Consider the following 22,674-nt stretch of genomic DNA (forward strand, 5'->3'; position numbering starts at 1 on the left):
GTGCGACCTCCTCCAGCCAGTCAGTCGCTGTTAGACGCCGGAGAGACACACAATGGAGAGACGAGACTAAAGAGAGCTAGAAGACTATGGTGAGTAGGCTATAACTACTACTGTCTTGTTTTTACTTTATTATATCTTATTATAATCCTTATTATCTGCTTATATAGGAACAAATGGCACCTGGGTGTTTTATGGATTGGCTGAAAACATCAAAAAATGCTGCTATCATTATTGTTTTCAAGGGGAATATGGTCTCAAATGTAGATTCTCACAAGTAAATCTGAATATGTGGTTCATTATGTGAATTTTAACACAGGTTTGGTGTCGTTGGGGATTCCTGTGTCTAAAAATAGGAGTTTAAAAATGCAGGTGTGGGTGATTTGCATGAAGAAACTTAAAGTAATCAGCATTTCTTTTTCTTTTTTTAAAAATTATTATTACTGTGTGGAGAGACACTGAGAGTTGTTACTGTGGGTGATTTATAGATGCAGAGTCAGGTCCAATTTATTCCCGCTCTGGGGCTTCCCAGCATTTCTCTGAAACTCCCCTCATGTGCTTGGAAAAACAGCCCTCCAGTCTCTAAAACCCCTCCTACTGCAGGTCCAGCCAGCTGATCTGAGGCTGCACATGAAAGACATCACAAGACAATTGTGACTGATGACTGATGATGGGGTTTCTTGCAGTCTAAACTAGAAAGAAAAAAACGTCCCAGAACTTAACTTTACTTAACTCTTTGTGTGTGTTTGTTTTTTGTTTTTTAGATTGAACAAGACACGTGCAACATCAAGATGGATTACAAATATGATAACGGCATAGAACTGCTGTTGGCTCACATGAACATAGAGGACCTCATCATCATCAACGCTGCGGAGACGCTCTATCAGCTCAAGGAGGAAGAGGAAGCGGAGGGGTTATCGTTCGAGGAGGAAAGTCTGTCCCAGGAGGACGAGATGGATGAGAACGAGGAGGTGGGAGACCCCGAGGAGCAGAAGGAAGGAGATGGAGACGGAGGCGTCCGGTACGGGACGGTGAAGGACCTCCTGTCCTTCGTCAACCTGCTGTCCAACATGCAGACGGCGGCTCTGCAGCACCTTCCTCAGGAGATGGGAGTCCTGCTGAACAAGGTGAGAGGAATCTGTCTCTCTGCAACCTTTTCACACTGCAAAAACTAGAATATTTGTCTTATTTCTTGTGTAAAATGTAATTTCTAGTCAAAACAAATCTCATTATACTTTAAAATTAGACTCATCACATAAAAAGTAGCTTGTTATTAGACACTTTTTTACTTCTTTCAAGCATATTTTCACTTGAAATAAGTAGAAAAATCTGATAGTGGAGGAAGTTTTTCTTCCTTATTAGTACAAGCACAAAAAACTTGCTTTCACTGGCAGATTTTTCTACTTATTTCAAGTGAAATAGGTGATGAGTCTTATTTTAAGTGGAAAGAGATTAGTTTTGACTAGCAATGAGACATTTTGACAGGAAATAAGACAGATATTCTTGGAAAGATTTTGAGTTTTTGCAGTGGCATTTATTATCCAACTTTATTTATGATGATTAACCGTGATTTATAATTTGCAGAAGGACATGGCTGTGAAAAAGGGACGCTACCAGATCAGCAAAGATATTCTCCTTTTTCCGTGGACGCTGGACTACAAGAACCGCGGCACTGGCCTCGTGCCCAAAGGCTCATTCGGGAAAGTCCACTTGGCTCAGGACACGGCCACCAGGAAGAGAATGGCCTGTAAACTGGTGAGTGAGTGAGTGAGTGAGCGCTGCTGAGCAATGATAGGAATCTGTGCTGCAACGACTTCTCGAAAGCACAAACACATGTGCCAAATATTTGTACCTACCTGCCAAGAGTTCATGCGGAGCCTACGTGTGCTTCCCTGTGTGTTCACTGAGCAACAACCATTCCTGTGTCATGACATTTTGGCTCCTCTTGAAGCAAAAGAGGAAGAGGGCTTGTAAAAAGAAGAACTGTTTTTCGTTTTTTTTTATAAGAAATGCTCCAATATGAACGCAAGAATGGAAATTTATCACCAACTCTGGGTCTTTAAAAGCTAAATCAGATCAGATTTTTTTCGGTTTTTTTCTCCCTCGACATGGAAAATATGTGCACATGAGGAAGGAGTCGCTTCCTACCAGGTCTGGTGCAACTGCAAGTCATCACATTGCTATGTTGTATACGCACACAGACGCACACCGGTGCAGTTACAGTACGAGCTTGGTATGTGAGTTGCCACAGATTTCCTGCAGTCAGATAGTAACAACACCGCTGATAAAACAGAAAACAAAAGAAAACACCACACGTGAGTGTCATAAAGATGTTTCTGGTTTCTTGCCAAGAGTTTGACGAGTTAAATCTTTAACTTGGCTCCGTCCCCACAGGAAGTTAAAGAAACTCACCGGCCGCTCCCCGAAACCACAAAATTGTTGTTTTTACATTTTATGGCTCTGAGTGTGTGTGTGTGGGAAAAAACACAGATGGTAATTAGTGATGTTTGGGAATGTTACTAAGCTGCTTTTCTCATGTCTTTATCACTAAATAATGATTATTTTGTGCTGTTTAACCAGACAATTAACCCCTTGAGAGCCAAGCAGAGGCCTACTTATTGCTAAGAGGGACAGATAAACTGACTTTAATAACAATTAACAAATAATAAGTTATAATATAAGTTAATATGAGATAAATGAAGTACAGTTAACACTTTAAAAACACATTATTGGTTATTTACAGGCCTCTGATAAAATATAAAGCCACCGTCAGAGAGGCCTTTGGTGTTTGATTTGCAAATATGACGATGGTTATCGATTCCTCTTTGCTCTGGACTCTGACCTTTATTAAGTTTATTTGTTTGGGGAAATGCATGCAAGCATTACACATGGTTAAAGTGCAACCAGTGCAATACATGCATGTATTTATTTAGTCTTTATCTCTAGTCTAATAAATGTAGAATGAATAAAAGTATGTTTTGCTGCATAAAGCATCTAATTAACGCTCCTTCTCCCTCTCAGATCCCGATGGAGAACTTCAAGGCGGCCGACGTGGAGTTCCAGGCGCGGTTCCGCCACGAGAACATCGCGGAGCTGTACGGCGCGCTGCTGTGGGATCGGAGCGTCCACCTGTTCATGGAGGCCGGGGAGGGCGGCTCGGTGCTGGAGAAGATCGACAGCTGCGGCCCCATGAGGGAGTTCGAGATCATCTGGGTGACGAAGCAGGTGCTGCGGGGGCTGGAGTACCTGCACTCGCACAACGTCATCCACCACGACATCAAACGTAAGAAAGAATGCATCCTCCTCCTCCTCCTCCTGTTGTTAAGTGTAGTATGATGTGCAGAACTTGTGTAATCTAAGAGTTTTTCATATGAAAGTCTAAACCACAGGCGGATGTAGTAGCTAGTAGTCGTTGTTGTTGTAGTGAATAATTCTTGGTATCAGACACAGTGAAGGTGAATCGGTGCAGACTAGAGTCGATGACCACAAACCAGCAGAGACACCACAGAAATTGCACCGACGAATCTTACGCACTTGTTGAATCTACGTTTCCTGCTTCGTAGCTTCATTTTCAGTAAATGTGTAACAGCAGCAGTAAAATGAGGTTTGATATGAGGCAATTCGACCATGACGGCTCCATCTGTGCCCCCCTTTTCCCTCCCTCGTGTCCTCCAGACTGGAAATTCCAGCCGGTTCGAGGTTATAAGTGCAGGGTCCAGAGTGGAGTGACGAGGAGTGACTAACGGCAGCGGTGGCCCGGCCAGAGTTGTTAACCGTTTCTTCCTGCCTGCTACAGAGAATATGTAATTAAGGGTTTTTAAGCACATGGATGAGCCTCGTGTTGAACAACCTGCCCTCAAATTATCAGTCAGATAATGATTCCTTCTCTGAAAGAACGGGGCGACACTTGACCTTTTCTCAGGAGGCTTCATCTGCCTGAAATCAAAGCAAAGAGTCTGAGGAGTCGCAGTAATTAGTGCTTATTACCTCTAAACGGCAGCAAACGGTGCAGAAAACAAAGCAGCTCAGACAGACGGAGCCTCAGCAGCGTCTCGTCTCCATAAATCATCACTAACTGTTTCTTCTCGCTTCTTTCCATCCAGCCAGTAACATCGTCCTGATGGCGGACAAGGCCGTGCTGGTGGACTTCGGCCTGACGGTGCAGATGACCGACGACGTTTACATTCCCCGAGACCTGAGAGGAACAGAGGTGAGATGTCACAGAGGTCACAGGCTGCACAGAGAGAGAGAAAGAAAGATAGAAAGAAAGAAGGAAAGAGAGGGGGAGGGGGATAAATCAGAGCCGGGGATCGATACCTGACGAGGCTGCTGACTCACGGCGAAATGAGTCTCAGGACTTGTCAGCACTCGTCTCCTCCTCCTGCTGCTGCTGCTGCTTCTCCCAAATCGTTACAGAAACTAAGTGATTGACAGCCGAGCAGCGAGCGAGCGCACTCATCGACCTCACCGCTCTTTCACTTGGGAAAGTTGCGTGCTAAATCCAAGAGATTTCTCACGAACTGTCTCTCTCCCACCCATCGTGTGTTCTTCTCTCCAAGCTTTCCCATGTTTTTGATCTCAGTGTGTGTGTATGTCTGTGTGCACACTGCAAAAACTAGAATATTTGTCTTATTTCTAGTCAAAACAAATCTCATTATACTTCAAAAACAAGCTACTTTTTATGTGATCAGTCTTATTTTAGACTTTTTTTACTTCTTTCTAACATATTTCACTTGAAATAAGAAGAAAAATCTGATACTCAAATCCAAAAGATTTCTCACGAACCGTCTCTCTCCCACCCATCGTGTGTTCTTCTCTCCAAGCTTTCCCATGTTTTTGGTCTCAGTGTGTGTGTGTGTCTGTGTGAGAGGAATATGCCTCTCTGCAACCTTTTCTTTACTATTCACACTGCAAAAACTAGAATATTTGTCTTATTTCTAGTCAAAACAAATCTAATTATACTTCAAAATAAGACTCATCACATAAAAAGTAGCTTGTTTTTAGACACTTTTTTTACTTCTTTCTAACATATTTCACTTGAAATAAGTAGAAAAATCTGATACTCAAATCCAAGAGATTTCTCACGAACCGACTCTCTCCCACCCATCGTGTGTGCTCCAAGCTTTCCCATGTTTTTGGTCTCAGTGTGTGTGTGTGTATATGTGTGTGTGTGTGTTGGCCTGTAACTCTCTGTGCACGCCACGCACCCTGCTGGGCCTCTCGTGGCCTGGCTTGTGGAAAGTCCCAGGGCAGACACCCGGTGGTAATAAAGAAGACAGACAGACAGACAGACAGAGCTGGTACTCTGCTCAGGGTTACATTAACGTGAGAGAGCAGCTGGAATTTCCAACAGAGAGAAAGACAGAGAGAGAGAGAGACAGAGATGAACTGTGGTGCTGTGTTTACTTTTCACACTCCAAAGGCCAGTTCGCTGCCGCTGCGCTGCACTCACCTTCACACACACACACACACACACAAAACACACAGAACACTGGTGTAAAGGTCAGTTTGTTTTCTGCACCGATGGAAAGAGGAAAGAAAAAAAAATCTGTTTATCGCAACAGCTCGTTTCCTGCAAGAGCTGAGAAACATGTTTCACACGTTTTCACTGCTGTGACATCATCGTGTGACGTCCTGTTGTTTTTATTATTATTATTTTCAGATGTACATGAGTCCAGAGCTGGTTCTGTGTCGAGGCCACAACACCAAGACGGACATCTACAGCCTGGGCACCACCATCATCCACATGCAGACCGGCAGCCCCCCCTGGGTCCGCAGATACCCCCGCACCGCCTACCCATCGTACCTCTACATCGTGAGTGCTCTTTAAATCTTAAATCTGCAACTTCTGGATCAGACAGCAACATTTGCAGCTGTAGATTTTAAATTTTTGTGGTAAATAACTTCTAAATTAATGAAATCCTCATGAACTTCCACTGCACTTTAGTTTTAGTGCTACTTCACGTCATTTCAAGACATGCAAAGTGCCTATAATATATATTTTTTGTAAAACTGATGCACTATGAAAGCATATAATGATGCAAAATGCAAATAAATTTCATTAAAACAGCTAAATAATACATTAATAACTGGACATAGACATATAAAACCAGGTGCAGAGTGCTGGGGTTTTAAAAAAGAAATCTTCCGCTCATTATAATAACTTCACCACAGCGTCGTTTGGTTTTCTTGCTGCTCAGCCACTGGTGCCGCAGCCGTTAGAGCGTGTGTCAAAGTGTGTGTGTGTGACGAGACAGAAGTGACTCACTTTTCCTTTGACCTTATTTGGTCGTCCGCGGTCCAGATAAGCATGAGATAAATTAAAACAAAAGGGGCGTAACGTGACCGTTGCCATTCAATAGTCACTACTTCTTTCTTTTGAAGCCTTTCCATGACACGTTGCTGCTCTTTGACAGAGCTGTGTCTGTTTTTGATGCTTATCAGCTCTTAATGATTGAAACACTTACTCACTTCCTTGTGAAACTGCTGCTGTCATGGAGAAGTGACATGTCGCACAGTTTTACGTCTACGGGGCCGATCTTTGCTATTTTTTCCTTGTTCCTTTTTATCAGAATCAAACCTGATTTACAGGCTACCACAGAAGTGAGAAGTGTGTCACGTCTGTCTGGCTTTGGTTGTTTTTAGTCTTTTTAAAGCCTCCACCATCTTTGTCACTTTTGCTTTTTTGGTGTTATTTCATTCAAGCTGCAGCTCTTTAACTCCAATCTTCTTCTTCTTATCTGGTCTCCCATCAGATCCACAAGCAGGCCCCCCCTCTGGAGGACATAGAGGACGACTGCAGCCCGGTCATGCGCTCCTTCCTGGAGCGAGCGCTGGAGAAGAACCCGGCGCTGCGCGGCTCGGCGTCCGAGCTGCTGAAGCACGACGCCGTCAACCCGCCGCTGGAGGACCAGCCGCGCTGCTGGAGCCTGGACTCGGCGCTGGAGGAGGCCACGCACACCATCCTACGGCAGCAGAGCCAGCACCATGACACCACGCAAGGTGAGGACCCGGACCCCGAGCTCCACCTGTGGTAAACGTTTAAAGGGATAGTTCAACATTTTGGCAAATTGGCCCATTGCCATAATCCCTATAGTCATAGCAGTAGGTTCGTTACCTTTAATGGTCGGTGCAAGCTATTTTTAGAACGGCGGAGCAGAGCTGTGAGCTGCTCAGAGCTACGCTACGGAGGCTAATGGGATTTCTTAAGTTTCCCTCATCAAACTCATCAAATACACAATCCAACAACTCCAAAACGCTCTAGTGGACAAGTTGTGACCTGCACGTTCACCACGCTATGAGATAATAACACAACGTTACCAGACAGAGTTGTTTTAGAGGGAAATTCAGAGACTGTTTGCTGAAAAACTGTCCCAGACAGGAACACGCATCAGCGGTTTTGCATGAATTTACCTCTAAAACAACTCCGAACTCTCCCTTTAAGGTAAAAATGTAACATAGTTAAGCTAGAAATCCTGCATATATATACATATAACAGAACGTTACCAGACAGAGTTGTTTTAGAGGCAAATTCATGCAAAACCACTGATGCGCGTTGCCTTTAGGGACCGTTTTTCAGCAAGCAGTCTCTGCATTTACTCTATTTTTATTTAAATAAAATAAACCCACGTTACTCACTCTTCTTCTTCCTCTGTCGTTTCTCTGCAGAGTCGTCTCTGTACACCGAGGACTCGGGCCACACGAGGAGGAAGGGCTCCCTGTACCTGGACCTGGGGGCCTTGTCGGGTTACAGTAAACTGGTGACCGGCCCCCCGACCGCAGATTACGGCTAACGCCCGACCGCCGCCGCTTGCTCATCATTTGTGCAGCTGAACTGTCGCTGAGGCCGAGTGATGATTTACTTTGAGGATCTTATCTGGCAGTCTGACGCCCGACGAGCGGACGACGAGCTGCTGCAGGCGACGCCGACGACCTGAAGACGTTTTTACGATGCCAACAACGGCCTCGGCTCAGCCTGAAATACACAAACACTGCAGGACAGTGGTTGGACTAGATCTGTAGAGATTTTAACGAGCATTAGCTATAACAGTATCATATGCTGGATCATTTCCTTGTGGGATGTCTGTACCTGCTTTTAATTCAGTGTGGTAATCAACACAGGAATACATTAAATGTACAACAATAAGTTATTCTATATCACTTTCATTGTCGGAGTGTAAGCTGTTTCTTTAAACAATGGGTGCACTATGCAACCATGTATGGTATGTGGTTCTTTGTGGACTTCCTCTCGTTTATTCTTGTGGAATATTAATAGTATCGCTGTGCTATGCAAATGAAGCTTCTGTGGAACGGCATGAAATGGAAATCGCCCCAAAAGTTTAAAAATGTGTCATTATGCAATAAAAGAGCAATAACATAAAAAAAAAAATCCCATATGGTTTATTCGTGTGTGTGTGTCTTGTGTGTGATATTTCGCTGTAGCTCTGAGTGATTCATACAGATTATTCATTTTGGATTTGCCGCTTCATGACCAGAGCAGATCGATGTGACATTAAACGAGTCAGTAAATCACAATGATTCACTTCTAGTTTGATTATTATCTCTACACTTGTTTTCTTATAGGCAAGTGTCACTTTAATGCTTCAACATGATGGTTAACAATCAATAATCATCTGTCATTAATTTAAGGGGCTTTTTTTTCCTGACTCCCAGCTTGAAATGCAAAGTTAATGTGAAAAGATGCAGAACTGATAAACAGATGATGAGTGTCGAGCGGAAAGAGCAGAATGAATTTCATTTGCTGCTGAAGGAACATGTAGTTTCATGCTAAGAAAATGGAAGTGGGTGGGTGGGGGACACACGAGTTCCCCTCCGTGTCTCTGTCTCTCTCTTTATAGTACAACTAAATGCAGAAGTCAGACTCCGCCTCCAGTGACCTAAATAAACAATAATGTAAAGCAGACATGTTTTTAAAAGGTGAGGGGTTTTACTTAAACAGTGTTCATCTAAATAAACAATGCACGTCAGTTTCGCCGAAATTAACTTTTTCATTATTGTCCTGCAACAACTATATTGCTTTCTTCTAAACAAGGTGATTTTTAAAGCTGAAATAGGTTTTAATGCAGAAAATGCACATAGAATATAAATATTTCTATGAAACCAGAGATGTCAAAAGTTAAATTGTCTGAAAATGTCTCATTTAGTTCGTATTAGAGTCAGTGTAAAAACTTTTGTACTTTCCTAAGACTTTAAATGCAGAACCTTTTGTTCTAATGGGATATTCTAAAAAATCTTATTACAACTTTTCCAACGTTATGAATAAAATCCACCTGCAAAAAGTTACAAATTACAGCAAAAATGAAACAAAACAACATGTTCTACAGTATTTCAGCAGGAAAGCACATTAAAGTTGTATTTAAAAAACAAAAAAAGAAAAAAAAAAAAACCCAGAGTGACATTTCACTGGAACATGGTTCGTGTGGGTTTTCCTGGATTCCCCGACCTAAAGCTTCAGGTCACATAGATTCAGTTGTGAATAAAGTTTTTTTTTTTTTTTTAAGTGAAGCTCTTTATTACGTTGCTTCTTTAATTGTTCTTAATTAGTCATGGGCACTATCTGCTACTGGTTTTGCATCAGGGAAACCCGTGTGGTTGGTGTGAGTGTGAAATGTGAAGTGTTCCTCTGCGTCCTGCAGCTCGGGCCCACTCTTCCTCTTTCAGTCTGAAAACACTCCTGAGTGGGTGGCGGTGGTGGTGGTGGTGAGTGAGAGGTCGCCTGCCTCTGAGCTCTTATCGCTGGTTTCCAGTGTGCGTCACAGACAAACACCACCCCCTGCTGGTGACAGAGCACACACACACACACACACACAGAAACACACACGGCTGAACTCACCATCGACCGTCGTTCCTGTTCCTTTTCCTCTTCGCTGACGCCACAGAAATCCTCCACTTAGCGCAGGGAACTCTCCGTGGAGTCGACCTATATCTGAATTATAGCCACTCAGAGCAGGATCAGTCTTAATCTGAGAGGAACTGTTCACATGTATTAACTATTAATCATGTTGCTGTGTATCTGCAGGTCAGTAGTAGAGTCCCGTCTGTGACTGTTTCAAGACTGATTTAAAGTTAAAGTCTCTTTAAAATGTTGACTGAGCATAAAATCAATGACTTATGGATTTCTTAAGTGCATGTGGAATCAAATTAAATCTAATAATAACACAGGTCTGCAATATGAAGGACAAAAATGACATGAGTGTAATAAAATAAATAGATAAATCTATAATTACATGTCTAAATAAATGAAAAATTAATTCACCTTGGTGTTTTGATTTGTTATTTTGATCCCATGTAATGGCAGTGGGAGTGTAGCACCCTATAATGTAATAATTTCCTGAAAATGTAATAACGGATGAAAATGTAATTAAATTTGGACTTAACCAATAATGTAATAAAATATTCTGACTGATATTGTAATAACATTTTTACCGATAATGCAATACCTCATTACATTATTGGGGATTTATTACATTTTCAGGATGGTTTTTTATTTTGTTGTTAATGTAATACTTGACAGATAATGTAATATATTATGTTAATTTTCAGTCCAGAGTTCTACATTTTGTTCTTTAAGAGTCACATTATTGGGTTTTATTACATTTTCAATGAGGTTAAGGGCAAGTTTTATTACATTTTCAGGAAATTATTACATTATAGTGTGCTACAGGGAGAAAACACACTAACAAACAAATACATAAATGTATTCATTATTGTGTATTTATTACATAGTAATAATCTGTCTCTTCTTCCTTGTGACAGGGAGTTATAGCTGTACTTGTTAACTATGTACATATATTCATCATAGTTTATTTCCTTCTCAACATGTCTAACCTTGTTTCTCCTCGGTGAAGTACCGGTACTTTGATCTCAGATTTACGGTACTTTGAGTTGCTGAGTCATGTTTGTTGAATCAAACACAGTTTTGTGAGAGTCGACACAAAAGCTAGTGGAGATGCCGGGGATTGAACCCGGGGCCTCATACATGCAAAGCATGCGCTCTACCACTGAGCTACATCCCCAGTGGAGCAGCAGAGGAACAGCAGCGACTACATCAGAGCTGTGAGTCATGTGACCGCTGCAGATTAGCCAACACTTCACACACAGCAGCACAGAGCCGCCATACAGAGCAGCAGCAGTCAGAGTTAAACACTTCATAGTTTTAACAGCATGTTTACTGTCACCATTGTTATGAATGAGAGGTTTAGGATTTCATTTGTGTTACAAAAGCAGTTTCGGTTGAAACTCACAGACAAAGAAGTGTGACCTCCTTGTCTGTGGAGATAATGGGGCAGAAACCCCTCAGGGGGACAAAGTGAAGAGCAGCTGGATTTACCTGTTCTGTCTGGAAAACATTTGAGTTTTTCCTGACAGCTGACAATCTACAGAAATCCACAGCTGGAGCTTTTATCTCTCAAGGCAATTAGAAGATTTTCAGTCCAGACGAAGACGAAACATAAAATCATGGTGGTACACGGGAAGCACAGTTTTTATGAATAGTAAAAAGATTAAAGATTAGCCACTTCTTTTAGCAGTGGGGTTTTTAATTGCACTGATTTTAAGATGATTAACAAATTAAAGTGAAGGAGCTTTAAACTACTAAATCCTTATCTCTCAGGCAGCGATGTTTCCACCTTCTTGGTTGGTAACAATTGTGCTGAGGGGATACAGATAATTAATTAAACAACTGTGTTGTGGTGCCTTTAAAAAAACATATAGATCACACATGTTGTCCAGTGTGTCTTTCACATAGGTGATAGGAATCTAGTTAACATTCTCAACTCTGTGACAGTTTCAGTTCTGCTTTATGAGTTGAGACTGTTTAACGTACTGATTACATGACTCAGTGGAAGTCAAAGCGACTGCCAGTGGAAGAAGAACCCCTGGAAACTTGGACTCTAACAGTGTAGACAGAAAAACAACTGCAACAAACACTGTCTAATTGTTTTTATGTTGATCTGATCTAGATGAGGTCAAAAGGTCTAAAAGAAAACTGCCTGTAAAAGAAAGCAACTGCGATGGCCGGGAATCGAACCCGGGTCAACTGCTTGGAAGGCAGCTATGCTCACCACTATACCACCATCGCACATCTGGCTGCTTCGTCAGCAGTTCACAAGACTGGAGGAATTTGCCTGGGAGAGAAGGCGAGAGAAAAAATGTAGGAGGAGCAGAGTGAGAGCTGCTGCTGCTGCTGCTGCTGCTGCTGCTGCTCCGGTCCAAACTGGATGTTTACGGGTGATTTGGTTCTTTATTCTACTGCACAACAACTGTAGGAGGTGTTTTTGTGTTGATCTGCATTAGGCATGGGGATTTCAAGTAATTTTCTAACTGAGTAAATGTCCGTCAGACAGAGCGCATTACTGACAGTCAGCGTCAGACAGAATCAGCTGCCTCGGAGGGGAAAACTTTCTTCCTTTTTTCTTTTTTCAGTCATTAGCGGTGCTTATTTATTAGCCCACACTACATTTTGGCGACTACGCTCCTCTCTGCCTCGCATCGTCTCAGGAAATAACTCGGAAGGTTTCTGAATGTTTGTAGGCTAGAAGCCTATTTTCTAACAGACTTGATGACACCTATCGTCTCCCTTCCTACAGGACTGAGAGTAAAGCGGATTCATCGGTCTTGAGCTCTGTGTTCAGTGATCGGTAAGGACTGAGGAGGTGCCGAGAAATCTGCCTCGATGTTGACGGGATTCGAAGCTGTGAGGGGAGACCCCGATGGATTTTAAGTCCCCGTTTGGCAGGCGTCACAGTTTCTGAACATAGTTTCAGTAAATCAGCAGCATGTGCTCTACACACTGAGGTACAACTCATTTGTGTGCCACTTATGAATCACTGTAAATGTTCAGCTTTTAACCTGTGGAGCAGGAACAGTTGAAGTGAAAGTTTTTTTGTGAGATTCCTGTTGTCAAAATACCATTGGGACTGCTTCACACAGTCACAAGGTCTGCAAGTAGGTTCATTGGTAAAGACACTCTTGATTGACACCTACGTTGTTGGCAGGATTCGAACCTGCGCGGGGAAACCCCAATGGATTTCGAGTCCATCGCCTTAACCACTCGGCCACAACAACTACACACAATAGAGCTTTCATTGTGAAACATTTACACATCTTGAAGTGAGAAGGTGTGAAAGGAAACTGAGTATAAAAGTGGACTGCGATGGCCGGGAATCGAACCCGGGTCAACTGCTTGGAAGGCAGCTATGCTCACCACTATACCACCATCGCACAAGTGCCTCACATCTGGCTGCTCAGTCAGCAGTTTACAGCAGTGAAGGAATTTGACTGTGAGAGAAGAAAAGAGAAAAAAAAGGCCAGAGGAGCAGAGAGAGAGTTGATGCTGTGAAGAAGTGTGATCACTGCAGATGCCCTGGTTGTTGGCAATGAACAGCAATTTCAGAGATCATGTCAATGTTGCTTTTAAATTGCACATTCAAACGCTTTGAGCCTATGACAACTCAAATCGTTGTTGACAGGATTCGAACCTGTGAGGGGAGACCCCAATGGATTTCAAGTCCATCGCCTTAACCACTCGGCCACAACAACTTGTAAGATGTGTTCTTTGTGTTGACCTTCCTTAGGCAAGATTTAAATTTGCTGTTTGATGAAGGAAAGCCAACAGATTGGCTGTCTAACTGAGCTCCGATGGCCAGACAGAGATGCCCACATGGAGACAGTACGAGCAGATCCTTAGACCATTGGAAACGAGCTCAGGTTAAAGCCCTTTGAACGGTCTAGTTGTAAACACTTACGTTGTTGGCAGGATTCGAACCTGCGCGGGGAAACCCCAATGGATTTCGAGTCCATCGCCTTAACCACTCGGCCACAACAACTACTGTCATTAGATATTATGTATGTTGATCTGCATTGTTGAACATTTACAAATCTTGATTCGCTGAAAAAGTCTGGACCACCACGAAGAGTCAGATGGACACGGAAGTTCAACTGAACACAATCAGAGACTCTAAGTACACAATCCATGGTTGTGGACAGTGAACTGCAATAACACAGGATGAGGTCTACTCCACTGTTGTCAATCTGGGTGTTGACCTGCATCACTGCATACAATCAGCTGCGATGGCCGGGAATCGAACCCGGGTCAACTGCTTGGAAGGCAGCTATGCTCACCACTATACCACCATCGCATGGAAAGTGGTCAATCCACAGACTATGGTGGGTAGATACAGTAATGGTGCGTTAAACTGGAGGATATAGCCTAATCCATGGAGTTGCTTTGTGTATTATTTTAACTCATTGAGTGCCAGCCCCTTTATAAAATGGTCAGTGCCATGTGCCCGCGTTTCGGGGCATTTTGAGTAAGAGTAAGACCCACAGAATATTTTGTACTATGACACCAAATAGCTAAAAGGAAAGAGGAGACTCTCTTTTTAACTAGGGAAAAAACATTTGTTTGTACCTTGTTCCATTCTTGATTTATTATTTATTTATTTAAGTCGAATAGAGCCTCCTTGCACCAAAAAGACCACTTCTTTTCTACAAAGCTGAGAAAAATGCATTTTTGTGAAAGAGAGTCTCTCATGAAAAACAGTGATTTATCCGTTTTAATTTTGGCTTCAAAAACATGTAAGACATCTGAAAATTTCATTTCACATGTTTTTTCATTGTACAACAAAACAACTAAAATACAACAAGTAGTCCTACTCTGCAGAGTGGTGCCTGCTCTCCTACTTCTCCTGCTGCAGTTGCTGCCCCCTTGATTGACGTACGTCAATGGCACTCAATGAGTTAACAGTCACAAATTTTTGGCTTTTGGCATCAAGCCAGCTTTGACACGATGAGGACAGTGTGAACAGGTCTGTTGAGCTTTAGTAAAAGTCTGAGATTAAACCTCCTTCAACATGTAGACAACCAACTACAACAGCAAAGGAAAAACCATACGTTGTCGGCAGGATTCGAACCTGCGCGGGGAGACCCCAATGGATTTCTAGTCCATCGCCTTAACCACTCGGCCACGACAACTGTGTTGCACTTTGTTTTCAGTTTGAACTGGATTACTCAACATTTACAATTTTTGATGTGTGATAGGAAGGAAGTTTGCAGCAAAATGCAGCTGCGATGGCCGGGAATCGAACCCGGGTCAACTGCTTGGAAGGCAGCTATGCTCACCACTATACCACCATCGCACATCTGGCTGCCAACTGGCAGTAAATGGTTCATCAGGATCAGCTGGGTTCTTTCCCACAACTGTTCTCTGAGACAGAACATGAAAACTTCCCGTTGTCGGCAGGATTCGAACCTGCGCGGGGAGACCCCAATGGATTTCTAGTCCATCGCCTTAACCACTCGGCCACGACAACTGTACGATGCAATGTTTTTTCATCAGACTGGACACTTACACACACACCCCACCAAACCCTCACTGATCCACACAATGCTGAACCAGAACCAAAGACAATGGCAAATGGAAATCAACATGAAGACACCAGAGAGGACAAGCAGGCAAGGGCCAGATGTTCCCAGCAGAAAACGAAAGGGACGAAGTCCACTCAATATATTGCAGAGGCAGAGAGAAATTAAATCAGGGAGATGCTGAAAAACACCAGATTTCTGTCCATCATGTCCGACGGGTCCACTGATAGCTCGGTGAAAGAGGAGGAGCTGGTATATGTGAGGTGGAGTCACAAGGGCAAGATTGAGAGCAAGTTTGTGGTTGGTGGCATCAAGTCAGTGGAGAAGGCAGATGCAGCACACATAACCAGCGGCGTCAGAGCCATCATGGAGGGTGTGTGCGAAGTAGAGGCTGACATTTTATCGGGATTCCCGCGGGAATCCCGTGATTCGGGAGTCAATTTATTTTGAATCACGTGATCGGGACGTGATGGGAAAAAATGTAAACGGGAGTGAACGGGACCGGGAGTCAAAGCGCGATATTCAAAGAAGCACAAGCCAGGATGGTGCGCTCAAAACAGTCCAAAAGTTTTAAGTGTGTGGACTGATGCACACTGCACACCCTCAGTGATCACTGTCGTGGCTACGTAGCAGTGTACCTAAATCAACATACCGGTAGGGAAACGTTTTCGGCCAGTCAGACTGACTCAGAGGAGTCAGCTGATGCGGCGGCGGCGTAATCTCCACCTCGCATTAAATAGCTGATGCACACTGCACACCCTCAGTGATCACTGTCGTGGCTACGTAGCGGTGTGTAACCTGTGTAAATCAACATACCGGTAGGCAATTAAACGTTTTCCGCCAGTCAGAGGAGTCAGCTGATGCGGCGGCGGCGTAATCTCCACCTCGCATTAAACAGCTGATGCACACAAGCAAAAAATAAAGAAAGAAAAAGAGAGAGAGGGAGAGAGAAAGGACGAGGAGGGCGTTCATTATCACTAATTGAAATAACAAAACAAGACAGTAGATGTGTTGACGCCACATCTACCGTCTTGTTTTGTCTGTCATTCAGCCTGCAGTGCGCTGAGGGAGAGAGAGGGGAGGGGGGATCTATGATGACTGTGTTCATAGAAAAAAATCGGGAACAGGACGGGATCGGGAGTGATTTATTTGGGATTTGAACGGGACAGGATTTTTTTTTTGCGGGACGGGGGCGGGATTGAAAAAACACTCCCGTGTCAGCCTCTAGTGCGAAGTTGGTCGCCCTAGTAACAGACGTTGTTGCTGTGATGGTGGGAGCGAAGAGCGGTGTGGTCAGCCGGCTGAAGGGGGACCGGGCTTACATAATCGGTATCCACTGCATGGCACACCGCCAAGAACTGGCCTTCATGGATGCATGGACAACTGTTCCCTAACACAGAAGATGAAAACTTACCGTTGTCGGCAGGATTCGAACCTGCGCGGGGAGACCCCAATGGATTTCTAGTCCATCGCCTTAACCACTCGGCCACGACAACTGTTCTCTCTGATTATCTCAGTTTGAACTCGATTAGTCAACATTTACAAATTTTGATAAGTGATAGGAAGGAATTCTGCAGCAAAATTCAGCTGCGATGGCCGGGAATCGAACCCGGGTCAACTGCTTGGAAGGCAGCTATGCTCACCACTATACCACCATCGCACATCTGGCTGCCAACTCAGCAGTTCACAAGACTGGAGGAATTTGACACACGCTACCAAATCCTCATTGCTCAAAGGAGGCTCCACACAATGCTGAACCAGAACCAAACACACTGTCAACAGGCCAAAGACAATGGCAGATGGAAATCAACATGAAGACAGCAGAGGCAGAAAGGGCCAAGGCATACAAGCAAAGCAAAGCATGCGCTCTACCACTGAGCTACATCCCCACCTATACTCGGTGAGGATTTCATCATCAGGATGGGATATGCAGTGTTACAGAAGGTTGTAAATGGTTCATCAGGATCAGCTGGGTTCTTGTTCTCTAACACAGAACATGAAAACTTCCCGTTGTCGGCAGAATTTGAACCTGCACGGGGAGACCCCAATGGATTTCTAGTCCATCGCCTTAACCACTCGGCCACGACAACTGCACAATGCTATGTTTTTTCATCAGACTGGACACTTACACACACCCCACCAAACCCTCACTGCTCAAACGAGGATCCACACAGTGCTGAACCAGAACCAAAGACAATGGCAGATGGAAATCAACATGAAGACACCAGAGAGGACAAGCAGGCAAGGGCCAGATGTTCCCAAGTCCACTCAATACATTGCAGAGGCAGAGAGAAATGAAATCAGGGAGATGCTGAAAAACACCAGATTTCTGTCCATCATGTCCGACGGGTCCACTGATAGCTCGGTGAAAGAGGAGGAGCTGGTATATGTGAGGTGGAGTCACAAGGGCAAGATTGAGAGCAAGTTTGTTGTTGGCATCAAGTCAGTGGAGAAGGCAGATGCAGCACACATAACCAGCGCCGTCAGAGCCATCATGGAGGGTGTGTGCGAAGTTGGTCGCCCTGGTAACAGACGTTGTTGCTGTGATGGTGGGAGCGAAGAGCGGTGTGGTCAGCCGGCTGAAGGGGGACCGGGCTTACATAATCGGTATCCACTGCATGGCACACCGCCAAGAACTGGCCTTCATGGATGCATGGACAACTGTTCCCTAACACAGAAGATGAAAACTTACCGTTGTCGGCAGAATTCGAACCTGCGCGGGGAGACCCCAATGGATTTCTAGTCCATCGCCTTAACCACTCGGCCACGACAACTGTTCTCTCTGATTATCTCAGTTTGAACTCAATTAGTCAACATTTACAAATTTTGATAAGTGATAGGAAGGAATTCTGCAGCAAGAATCAGCTGCGATGGCCGGGAATCGAACCCGGGTCAACTGCTTGGAAGGCAGCTATGCTCACCACTATACCACCATCGCACATCTGGCTGCCAACTCAGCAGTTTACAGCAGAGGCGGAATTTGACTGGGAGAGAAGGAGAGAGAGAAACTGTAGGAAGAGCTTGGTGCTGCTCTCAATCACAACGCAACACAACAACTACACACTAGGGATGCACATTTTGATTTTTTTTTCTGACCGATAACCGACGCTCGTTAACCGATTATTAACCGTTAACCGATAAGATTAAGAATCTTGCGGCGCATGGCCCAAAAAAAAAAAAAGAAATAAAAAATGTTTTTGGTTTAAATTTTTTTTTTTTTTTTTTTTTTTTTTGCCGTTAAATACACACGTGCGCCGCGACAGCTGATCAGTGTGCTCTGTCTCAGCTGATCGCGCTCTGGAGGTTAGATCGTCCAATGTAGAACTGTTTTTATACAAAGTGCAGCCAAACACCAGGCTGAAGGAACAGCAGAGCTCCTCTGACAGCTCCTCTGTGGAGCTGCAGGAGAGCTGCAGGTGAACAGGCTGGAGAGCAGCCACGTCCTCTTTTTTTTTTTTTTTTTTTTTGCGCCGTTGTTACAGGTGATGCACATCTATGTCCGTGTAGGTAGGGTACATTTATTGTCTGACCTTCCTTCATGGGGGCTGCTGCACACTGTCAGTCTTCCTGTGTAACTTTTTGCTGCGAAATATGACTGAAGGCAGTGAACTCCGCACGTGTCGACACGCCCCCATGAGTTGACGACATAAGGAGCTAATAAAATAAATAAATAACTGATAGTATTAATCGGTCAAAGTTCTTGTTATCGGTTAACGGTTAAACGGTTAATCATGTGCATCCCTACTACACACCACTGTTTCCCAGGCATCATAACTTCTTCCAGAGTGCGAAATACACAATAACAATTGGGGTGATGATAAACCACATTTTACACAATTTTACAGTTCATGGGGCAGATAATCTACCACACAAACAACTTTTGCAGTCACCAACAAAATTTTCTAGATCTAAAACTTATTTGTAGCAAGGTGAAGTCGTAATCTATGCACTATGGTTTCTTCTCAAACAAATGTTTATATCTCCGTTGCAGTGAGCCCAGGATTCATTCATTAATGAGGAGCTTTTCTTTCATGGAGCCAACTGGCTTTACTTGTTCCTTTTAGTGAACTAATGAAAGTGTGCATGTGGTGGATTTAAGTTTAACATGAAGATATTGGAGATGCCGGGGATTGAACCCGGGGCCTCATACATGCAAAGCATGCGCTCTACCACTGAGCTACATCCCCTCCTACATGGTGAGGATTTCATCATCAGTATGCGATATGTAGTGCTACATAAGGTTATAAACAGTTCATCAGGATCAGCTGGGTTCTTTCCCACAACTGTTCTTTAACACAGAACATGAAAACTTCCCGTTGTCGGCAGGATTCGAACCTGCGCGGGGAGACCCCAATGGATTTCTAGTCCATCGCCTTAACCACTCGGCCACGACAACTGTTCCTTTCGGATTATCTCAGTTTGAACTGGATTAGGCAACATTTACAAATCTTGATGTGTAATAGGAAGGAAATTTGCATCAAAAAGCAGCTGCGATGGCCGGGAATCGAACCCGGGTCAACTGCTTGGAAGGCAGCTATGCTCACCACTATACCACCATCGCACATCTGGTTGCCAACTCAGCAGTTTAGAGCAGTGGAGGAATTTGTCTCTCAGAGAAGGAGAGTGAAAAACTGGAGGAGCTGATGCTGCTCTGAACCATCACACAATCACAACACAACAACTACACACCACTGTTTCCCAGGCATCATAGCTTCTTCCAGAGTGCGAAATATACAATAACAATTGGGGGGTCAACATTTTCTCCAGGGAACTCAGTACAGCGCAGGCAGATGATGATAAACCACATTTTACACAATTTTACAGTTCAAGGGGCAGATAATGTACCACACAAACAACTTTTGCAGTCACCAACTAAATTTTCTAGATCGAAACTTATTAGTAGCTCTTTAAAGGAAGGTTAAGTCGTAATTGGGGGGGGTTACTGTACAGGAGCTATTTGTTCTTCTCAGACAAAGGTTTATATCTCTTTCCGTTGCAGTGAGCCCAGAATTCATTCATTAATGATGATCATGGAGCCAACTGTCTCTATTTGTTCCTTTTAGTGGACTAATGTAGTGAATTTAAGTTCAACATGAAGACAGTGGAAATGCCGGGGATTGAACCCGGGGCCTCATACATGCAAAGCATGCGCTCTACCACTGAGCTACATCCCCTCCGACTTAGGGTGGTTTTCATCATCAGAATGGGATATGCAGTGTTACAGAAGGTTGTAAATGAGAACATGAAAACTTCCCGTTGTCGGCAGGATTCAAACCTGCGCGGGGAGACCCCAATGGATTTCTAGTCCATCGCCTTAACCACTCGGCCACGACAACTGTACACTGTGATGTTTTTTCATCGGACTGAACACTTACACAATTTGATGTTTGATAGGAGGGAAATTTGCATCAAAAAGCAGCTGCGATGGCCGGGAATCGAACCCGGGTCAACTGCTTGGAAGGCAGCTATGCTCACCACTATACCACCATCGCACATCTGGCTGCCAACTCAGCAGTTTACTGCAGCAATTTGACTGTGAGAGAAGGAGAGTGAGAAAGTGTAGGAGCTGATGCTGCTCTCAATCACAACACAACTACACACCACTGTTTCCCAGGCATCATAACTTCTTCCAGAGTGCGAAATATACAATTACAATTGGGGGGGGGTCAACAATTTCTCCAGGGAGCTCAGTACAGCGCAGGCGGGTTCTTGAGTTAACACAAGTCTTACAATCCTAACAGTATCTGGCTTGTTCAACAAAATGTCTGCAGTCTGTAGATGATGATAAACCACATTTTACACAATTTTACAGTTCATGGGGCAGATAATGTACCACACGAATGACTTTTGCAACCAACAACAAAATTTCCAACATCTAAACTTATTAGTAGCTCTTTTAAGGAAGGTGAAGTCGTAACTGGGGGGTAACTGTACAGGAGCTACGGCTTCTTCTCAGACAAAGGTTTCTATCTCCATCGCGGTGAGCCCAGAATTCATTCATTAATGAGGAGTTTTTCTTTCATGGAGCCAACTATCTTTACTTGTTCCTTTTAGTGGACTAATGAAAGTGTGCATGTGGTGGATTTAAGTTCAACATGAAGACAGTGGAGATGCCGGGGATTGAACCCGGGGCCTCATACATGCAAAGCATGCGCTCTACCACTGAGCTACATCCCCTCCGACTTTGGGTGGTTTTCATCATCAGAATGGGATATGCAGTGTTACAGAGGGTTGTAAATGAGAACATGAAAACTTCCCGTTGTCGGCAGGATTCGAACCTGCGCGGGGAGACCCCAATGGATTTCTAGTCCATCGCCTTAACCACTCGGCCACGACAACTGTACACTGTACTGTTTTTTCATCGGACTGAACACTTACAGAATTTGATGTTTGATTTGAGCTGTACTGTCTTTCTAAGATAAAATTAGTGTTTGTCCATTTTTCAGATCATTGTACTATTGTTTTCCATACTTTAGCCAACTAGCCAAAGTTCTGATTGCATGCAGACTCATTATGTGCATGTAATGTTGTCCAAACTTAACCTATTCCACACTATTCCTCTACTTTGTTGTATGTTGTATATTGTTTAGTTGTGGTGTTATTAAGAGCTTGTGTGTTTGTATGTACATCAAAGGTGCTAGTTGGCAAAATATCCACGCGCTGATAGTGGGCCGGTCTGGACCAAAACGTCCAGGGCCAAATTTTTGTCCCAGTCCACCCCTGGGCCTCATACATGCAAAGCATGCGCTCTACCACTGAGCTACATGCCCTCCTACTTGGTGATGATTTCATCATCAGGATGGGATATGCAGTGTTACAGAAGGTTGCGGACAGGATCAGCTGGGTTCTTTCCCACAACTGTTCTCTAACACAGAACATGAAAAGTTCCCGTTGTCGGCAGGATTCGAACCTGCGCGGGGAGACCCCAATGGATTTCTAGTCCATCGCCTTAACCACTCGGCCACGACAACTGTACACCTCTCTGTTTTCATTTTAAACTGGATTAGTCAACATTTACAAATCTTTATGCGCAATAGGAGGGAATTTTGCAGCAAAAAGCAGCTGCGATGGCCGGGAATCGAACCCGGGTCAACTGCTTGGAAGGCAGCTATGCTCACCACTATACCACCATCGCACATCTGGCTGCCAACTCAGCAGTTTACAGCAGTAGAGGAATTCGACTGTGAGAGAAGGAGAGTGAAAAGCTGTATGAAAAGCTGTATGCTGCTCTGAACCATCAGTCACTGCTGTGTAGATCTGACTGTGGACTCAGGCTAAAGACTCATTAGACAA

The 22,674-nt window shown here is 43.9% G+C and overlaps 1 protein-coding gene, 1 long non-coding RNA gene and 22 other non-coding genes across 24 annotated transcripts; 1 reads left to right on the forward strand and 23 right to left on the reverse strand.

The window, feature by feature from the left end:
- Positions 1-18: 18 nt before the first annotated feature.
- Positions 19-8,371, forward strand: map3k8 (mitogen-activated protein kinase kinase kinase 8). Its single transcript, XM_085763269.1, has 8 exons — positions 19-89; positions 762-1,124; positions 1,582-1,752; positions 3,019-3,280; positions 4,101-4,207; positions 5,660-5,812; positions 6,753-6,999; positions 7,666-8,371. The coding sequence occupies exons 1-8, from the start codon at positions 87-89 to the stop codon at positions 7,788-7,790; spliced, it is 1,431 nt and encodes a 476-aa protein (XP_085619395.1). The 5' UTR covers positions 19-86; the 3' UTR covers positions 7,791-8,371.
- LOC146966230 (uncharacterized) lies at positions 4,086-5,649 on the reverse strand. Its single transcript, XR_015034507.1, has 2 exons — positions 5,185-5,649; positions 4,086-4,603 (listed from the first exon to the last, which is right to left on the reverse strand). It is a non-coding gene; the product is annotated as an uncharacterized LOC146966230 (long non-coding RNA).
- Positions 8,372-10,961: 2,590 nt separating the features above from the next.
- trnaa-ugc (transfer RNA alanine (anticodon UGC)) lies at positions 10,962-11,033 on the reverse strand. Its single transcript has one exon. It is a non-coding gene; the product is annotated as a tRNA-Ala (tRNA).
- A 992-nt stretch (positions 11,034-12,025) lies between these two features.
- trnag-ucc (transfer RNA glycine (anticodon UCC)) lies at positions 12,026-12,097 on the reverse strand. Its single transcript has one exon. It is a non-coding gene; the product is annotated as a tRNA-Gly (tRNA).
- Positions 12,098-13,001: 904 nt separating this feature from the next.
- Positions 13,002-13,083, reverse strand: trnas-cga (transfer RNA serine (anticodon CGA)). The gene has a single exon. It is a non-coding gene; the product is annotated as a tRNA-Ser (tRNA).
- Positions 13,084-13,167: 84 nt separating this feature from the next.
- Positions 13,168-13,239, reverse strand: trnag-ucc (transfer RNA glycine (anticodon UCC)). Its single transcript has one exon. It is a non-coding gene; the product is annotated as a tRNA-Gly (tRNA).
- A 236-nt stretch (positions 13,240-13,475) lies between these two features.
- Positions 13,476-13,557, reverse strand: trnas-uga (transfer RNA serine (anticodon UGA)). Its single transcript has one exon. It is a non-coding gene; the product is annotated as a tRNA-Ser (tRNA).
- Positions 13,558-13,762: 205 nt separating this feature from the next.
- On the reverse strand, positions 13,763-13,844 carry trnas-cga (transfer RNA serine (anticodon CGA)). Its single transcript has one exon. It is a non-coding gene; the product is annotated as a tRNA-Ser (tRNA).
- Positions 13,845-14,084: 240 nt separating this feature from the next.
- trnag-ucc (transfer RNA glycine (anticodon UCC)) lies at positions 14,085-14,156 on the reverse strand. The gene has a single exon. It is a non-coding gene; the product is annotated as a tRNA-Gly (tRNA).
- A 753-nt stretch (positions 14,157-14,909) lies between these two features.
- Positions 14,910-14,991, reverse strand: trnas-aga (transfer RNA serine (anticodon AGA)). Its single transcript has one exon. It is a non-coding gene; the product is annotated as a tRNA-Ser (tRNA).
- Positions 14,992-15,083: 92 nt separating this feature from the next.
- trnag-ucc (transfer RNA glycine (anticodon UCC)) lies at positions 15,084-15,155 on the reverse strand. The gene has a single exon. It is a non-coding gene; the product is annotated as a tRNA-Gly (tRNA).
- Positions 15,156-15,247: 92 nt separating this feature from the next.
- On the reverse strand, positions 15,248-15,329 carry trnas-aga (transfer RNA serine (anticodon AGA)). Its single transcript has one exon. It is a non-coding gene; the product is annotated as a tRNA-Ser (tRNA).
- Positions 15,330-16,795: 1,466 nt separating this feature from the next.
- trnas-aga (transfer RNA serine (anticodon AGA)) lies at positions 16,796-16,877 on the reverse strand. Its single transcript has one exon. It is a non-coding gene; the product is annotated as a tRNA-Ser (tRNA).
- Positions 16,878-16,969: 92 nt separating this feature from the next.
- Positions 16,970-17,041, reverse strand: trnag-ucc (transfer RNA glycine (anticodon UCC)). Its single transcript has one exon. It is a non-coding gene; the product is annotated as a tRNA-Gly (tRNA).
- Positions 17,042-18,247: 1,206 nt separating this feature from the next.
- trnag-ucc (transfer RNA glycine (anticodon UCC)) lies at positions 18,248-18,319 on the reverse strand. Its single transcript has one exon. It is a non-coding gene; the product is annotated as a tRNA-Gly (tRNA).
- Positions 18,320-19,496: 1,177 nt separating this feature from the next.
- Positions 19,497-19,568, reverse strand: trnaa-ugc (transfer RNA alanine (anticodon UGC)). The gene has a single exon. It is a non-coding gene; the product is annotated as a tRNA-Ala (tRNA).
- Positions 19,569-19,695: 127 nt separating this feature from the next.
- trnas-aga (transfer RNA serine (anticodon AGA)) lies at positions 19,696-19,777 on the reverse strand. Its single transcript has one exon. It is a non-coding gene; the product is annotated as a tRNA-Ser (tRNA).
- Positions 19,778-19,870: 93 nt separating this feature from the next.
- trnag-ucc (transfer RNA glycine (anticodon UCC)) lies at positions 19,871-19,942 on the reverse strand. The gene has a single exon. It is a non-coding gene; the product is annotated as a tRNA-Gly (tRNA).
- Positions 19,943-20,483: 541 nt separating this feature from the next.
- trnaa-ugc (transfer RNA alanine (anticodon UGC)) lies at positions 20,484-20,555 on the reverse strand. Its single transcript has one exon. It is a non-coding gene; the product is annotated as a tRNA-Ala (tRNA).
- Positions 20,556-20,801: 246 nt separating this feature from the next.
- trnag-ucc (transfer RNA glycine (anticodon UCC)) lies at positions 20,802-20,873 on the reverse strand. Its single transcript has one exon. It is a non-coding gene; the product is annotated as a tRNA-Gly (tRNA).
- A 613-nt stretch (positions 20,874-21,486) lies between these two features.
- trnaa-ugc (transfer RNA alanine (anticodon UGC)) lies at positions 21,487-21,558 on the reverse strand. Its single transcript has one exon. It is a non-coding gene; the product is annotated as a tRNA-Ala (tRNA).
- Positions 21,559-21,638: 80 nt separating this feature from the next.
- On the reverse strand, positions 21,639-21,720 carry trnas-aga (transfer RNA serine (anticodon AGA)). Its single transcript has one exon. It is a non-coding gene; the product is annotated as a tRNA-Ser (tRNA).
- Positions 21,721-22,270: 550 nt separating this feature from the next.
- Positions 22,271-22,352, reverse strand: trnas-aga (transfer RNA serine (anticodon AGA)). The gene has a single exon. It is a non-coding gene; the product is annotated as a tRNA-Ser (tRNA).
- A 92-nt stretch (positions 22,353-22,444) lies between these two features.
- trnag-ucc (transfer RNA glycine (anticodon UCC)) lies at positions 22,445-22,516 on the reverse strand. The gene has a single exon. It is a non-coding gene; the product is annotated as a tRNA-Gly (tRNA).
- Between the last annotated feature and the right edge of the window lie 158 nt (positions 22,517-22,674).

The sequence above is a fragment of the Trachurus japonicus genome, chromosome 20 (genome assembly GCF_045865225.1).
Source record: "Trachurus japonicus isolate A0001 chromosome 20, Traja_1.0".
Lineage (NCBI taxonomy): Eukaryota > Metazoa > Chordata > Actinopteri > Carangiformes > Carangidae > Trachurus > Trachurus japonicus.

What these genes read in the sequence shown, in the direction of transcription:
- map3k8 (XM_085763269.1), top strand. An exon ending in TGGGAGTCCTGCTGAACAAG is followed by an intron (nt 1,125 to 1,581) that starts GTGAGAGGAATC and finishes TATAATTTGCAG; the next exon opens with AAGGACATGGCTGTGAAAAA. An exon ending in ACCCATCGTACCTCTACATC is followed by an intron (nt 5,813 to 6,752) that starts GTGAGTGCTCTT and finishes GTCTCCCATCAG; the next exon opens with ATCCACAAGCAGGCCCCCCC.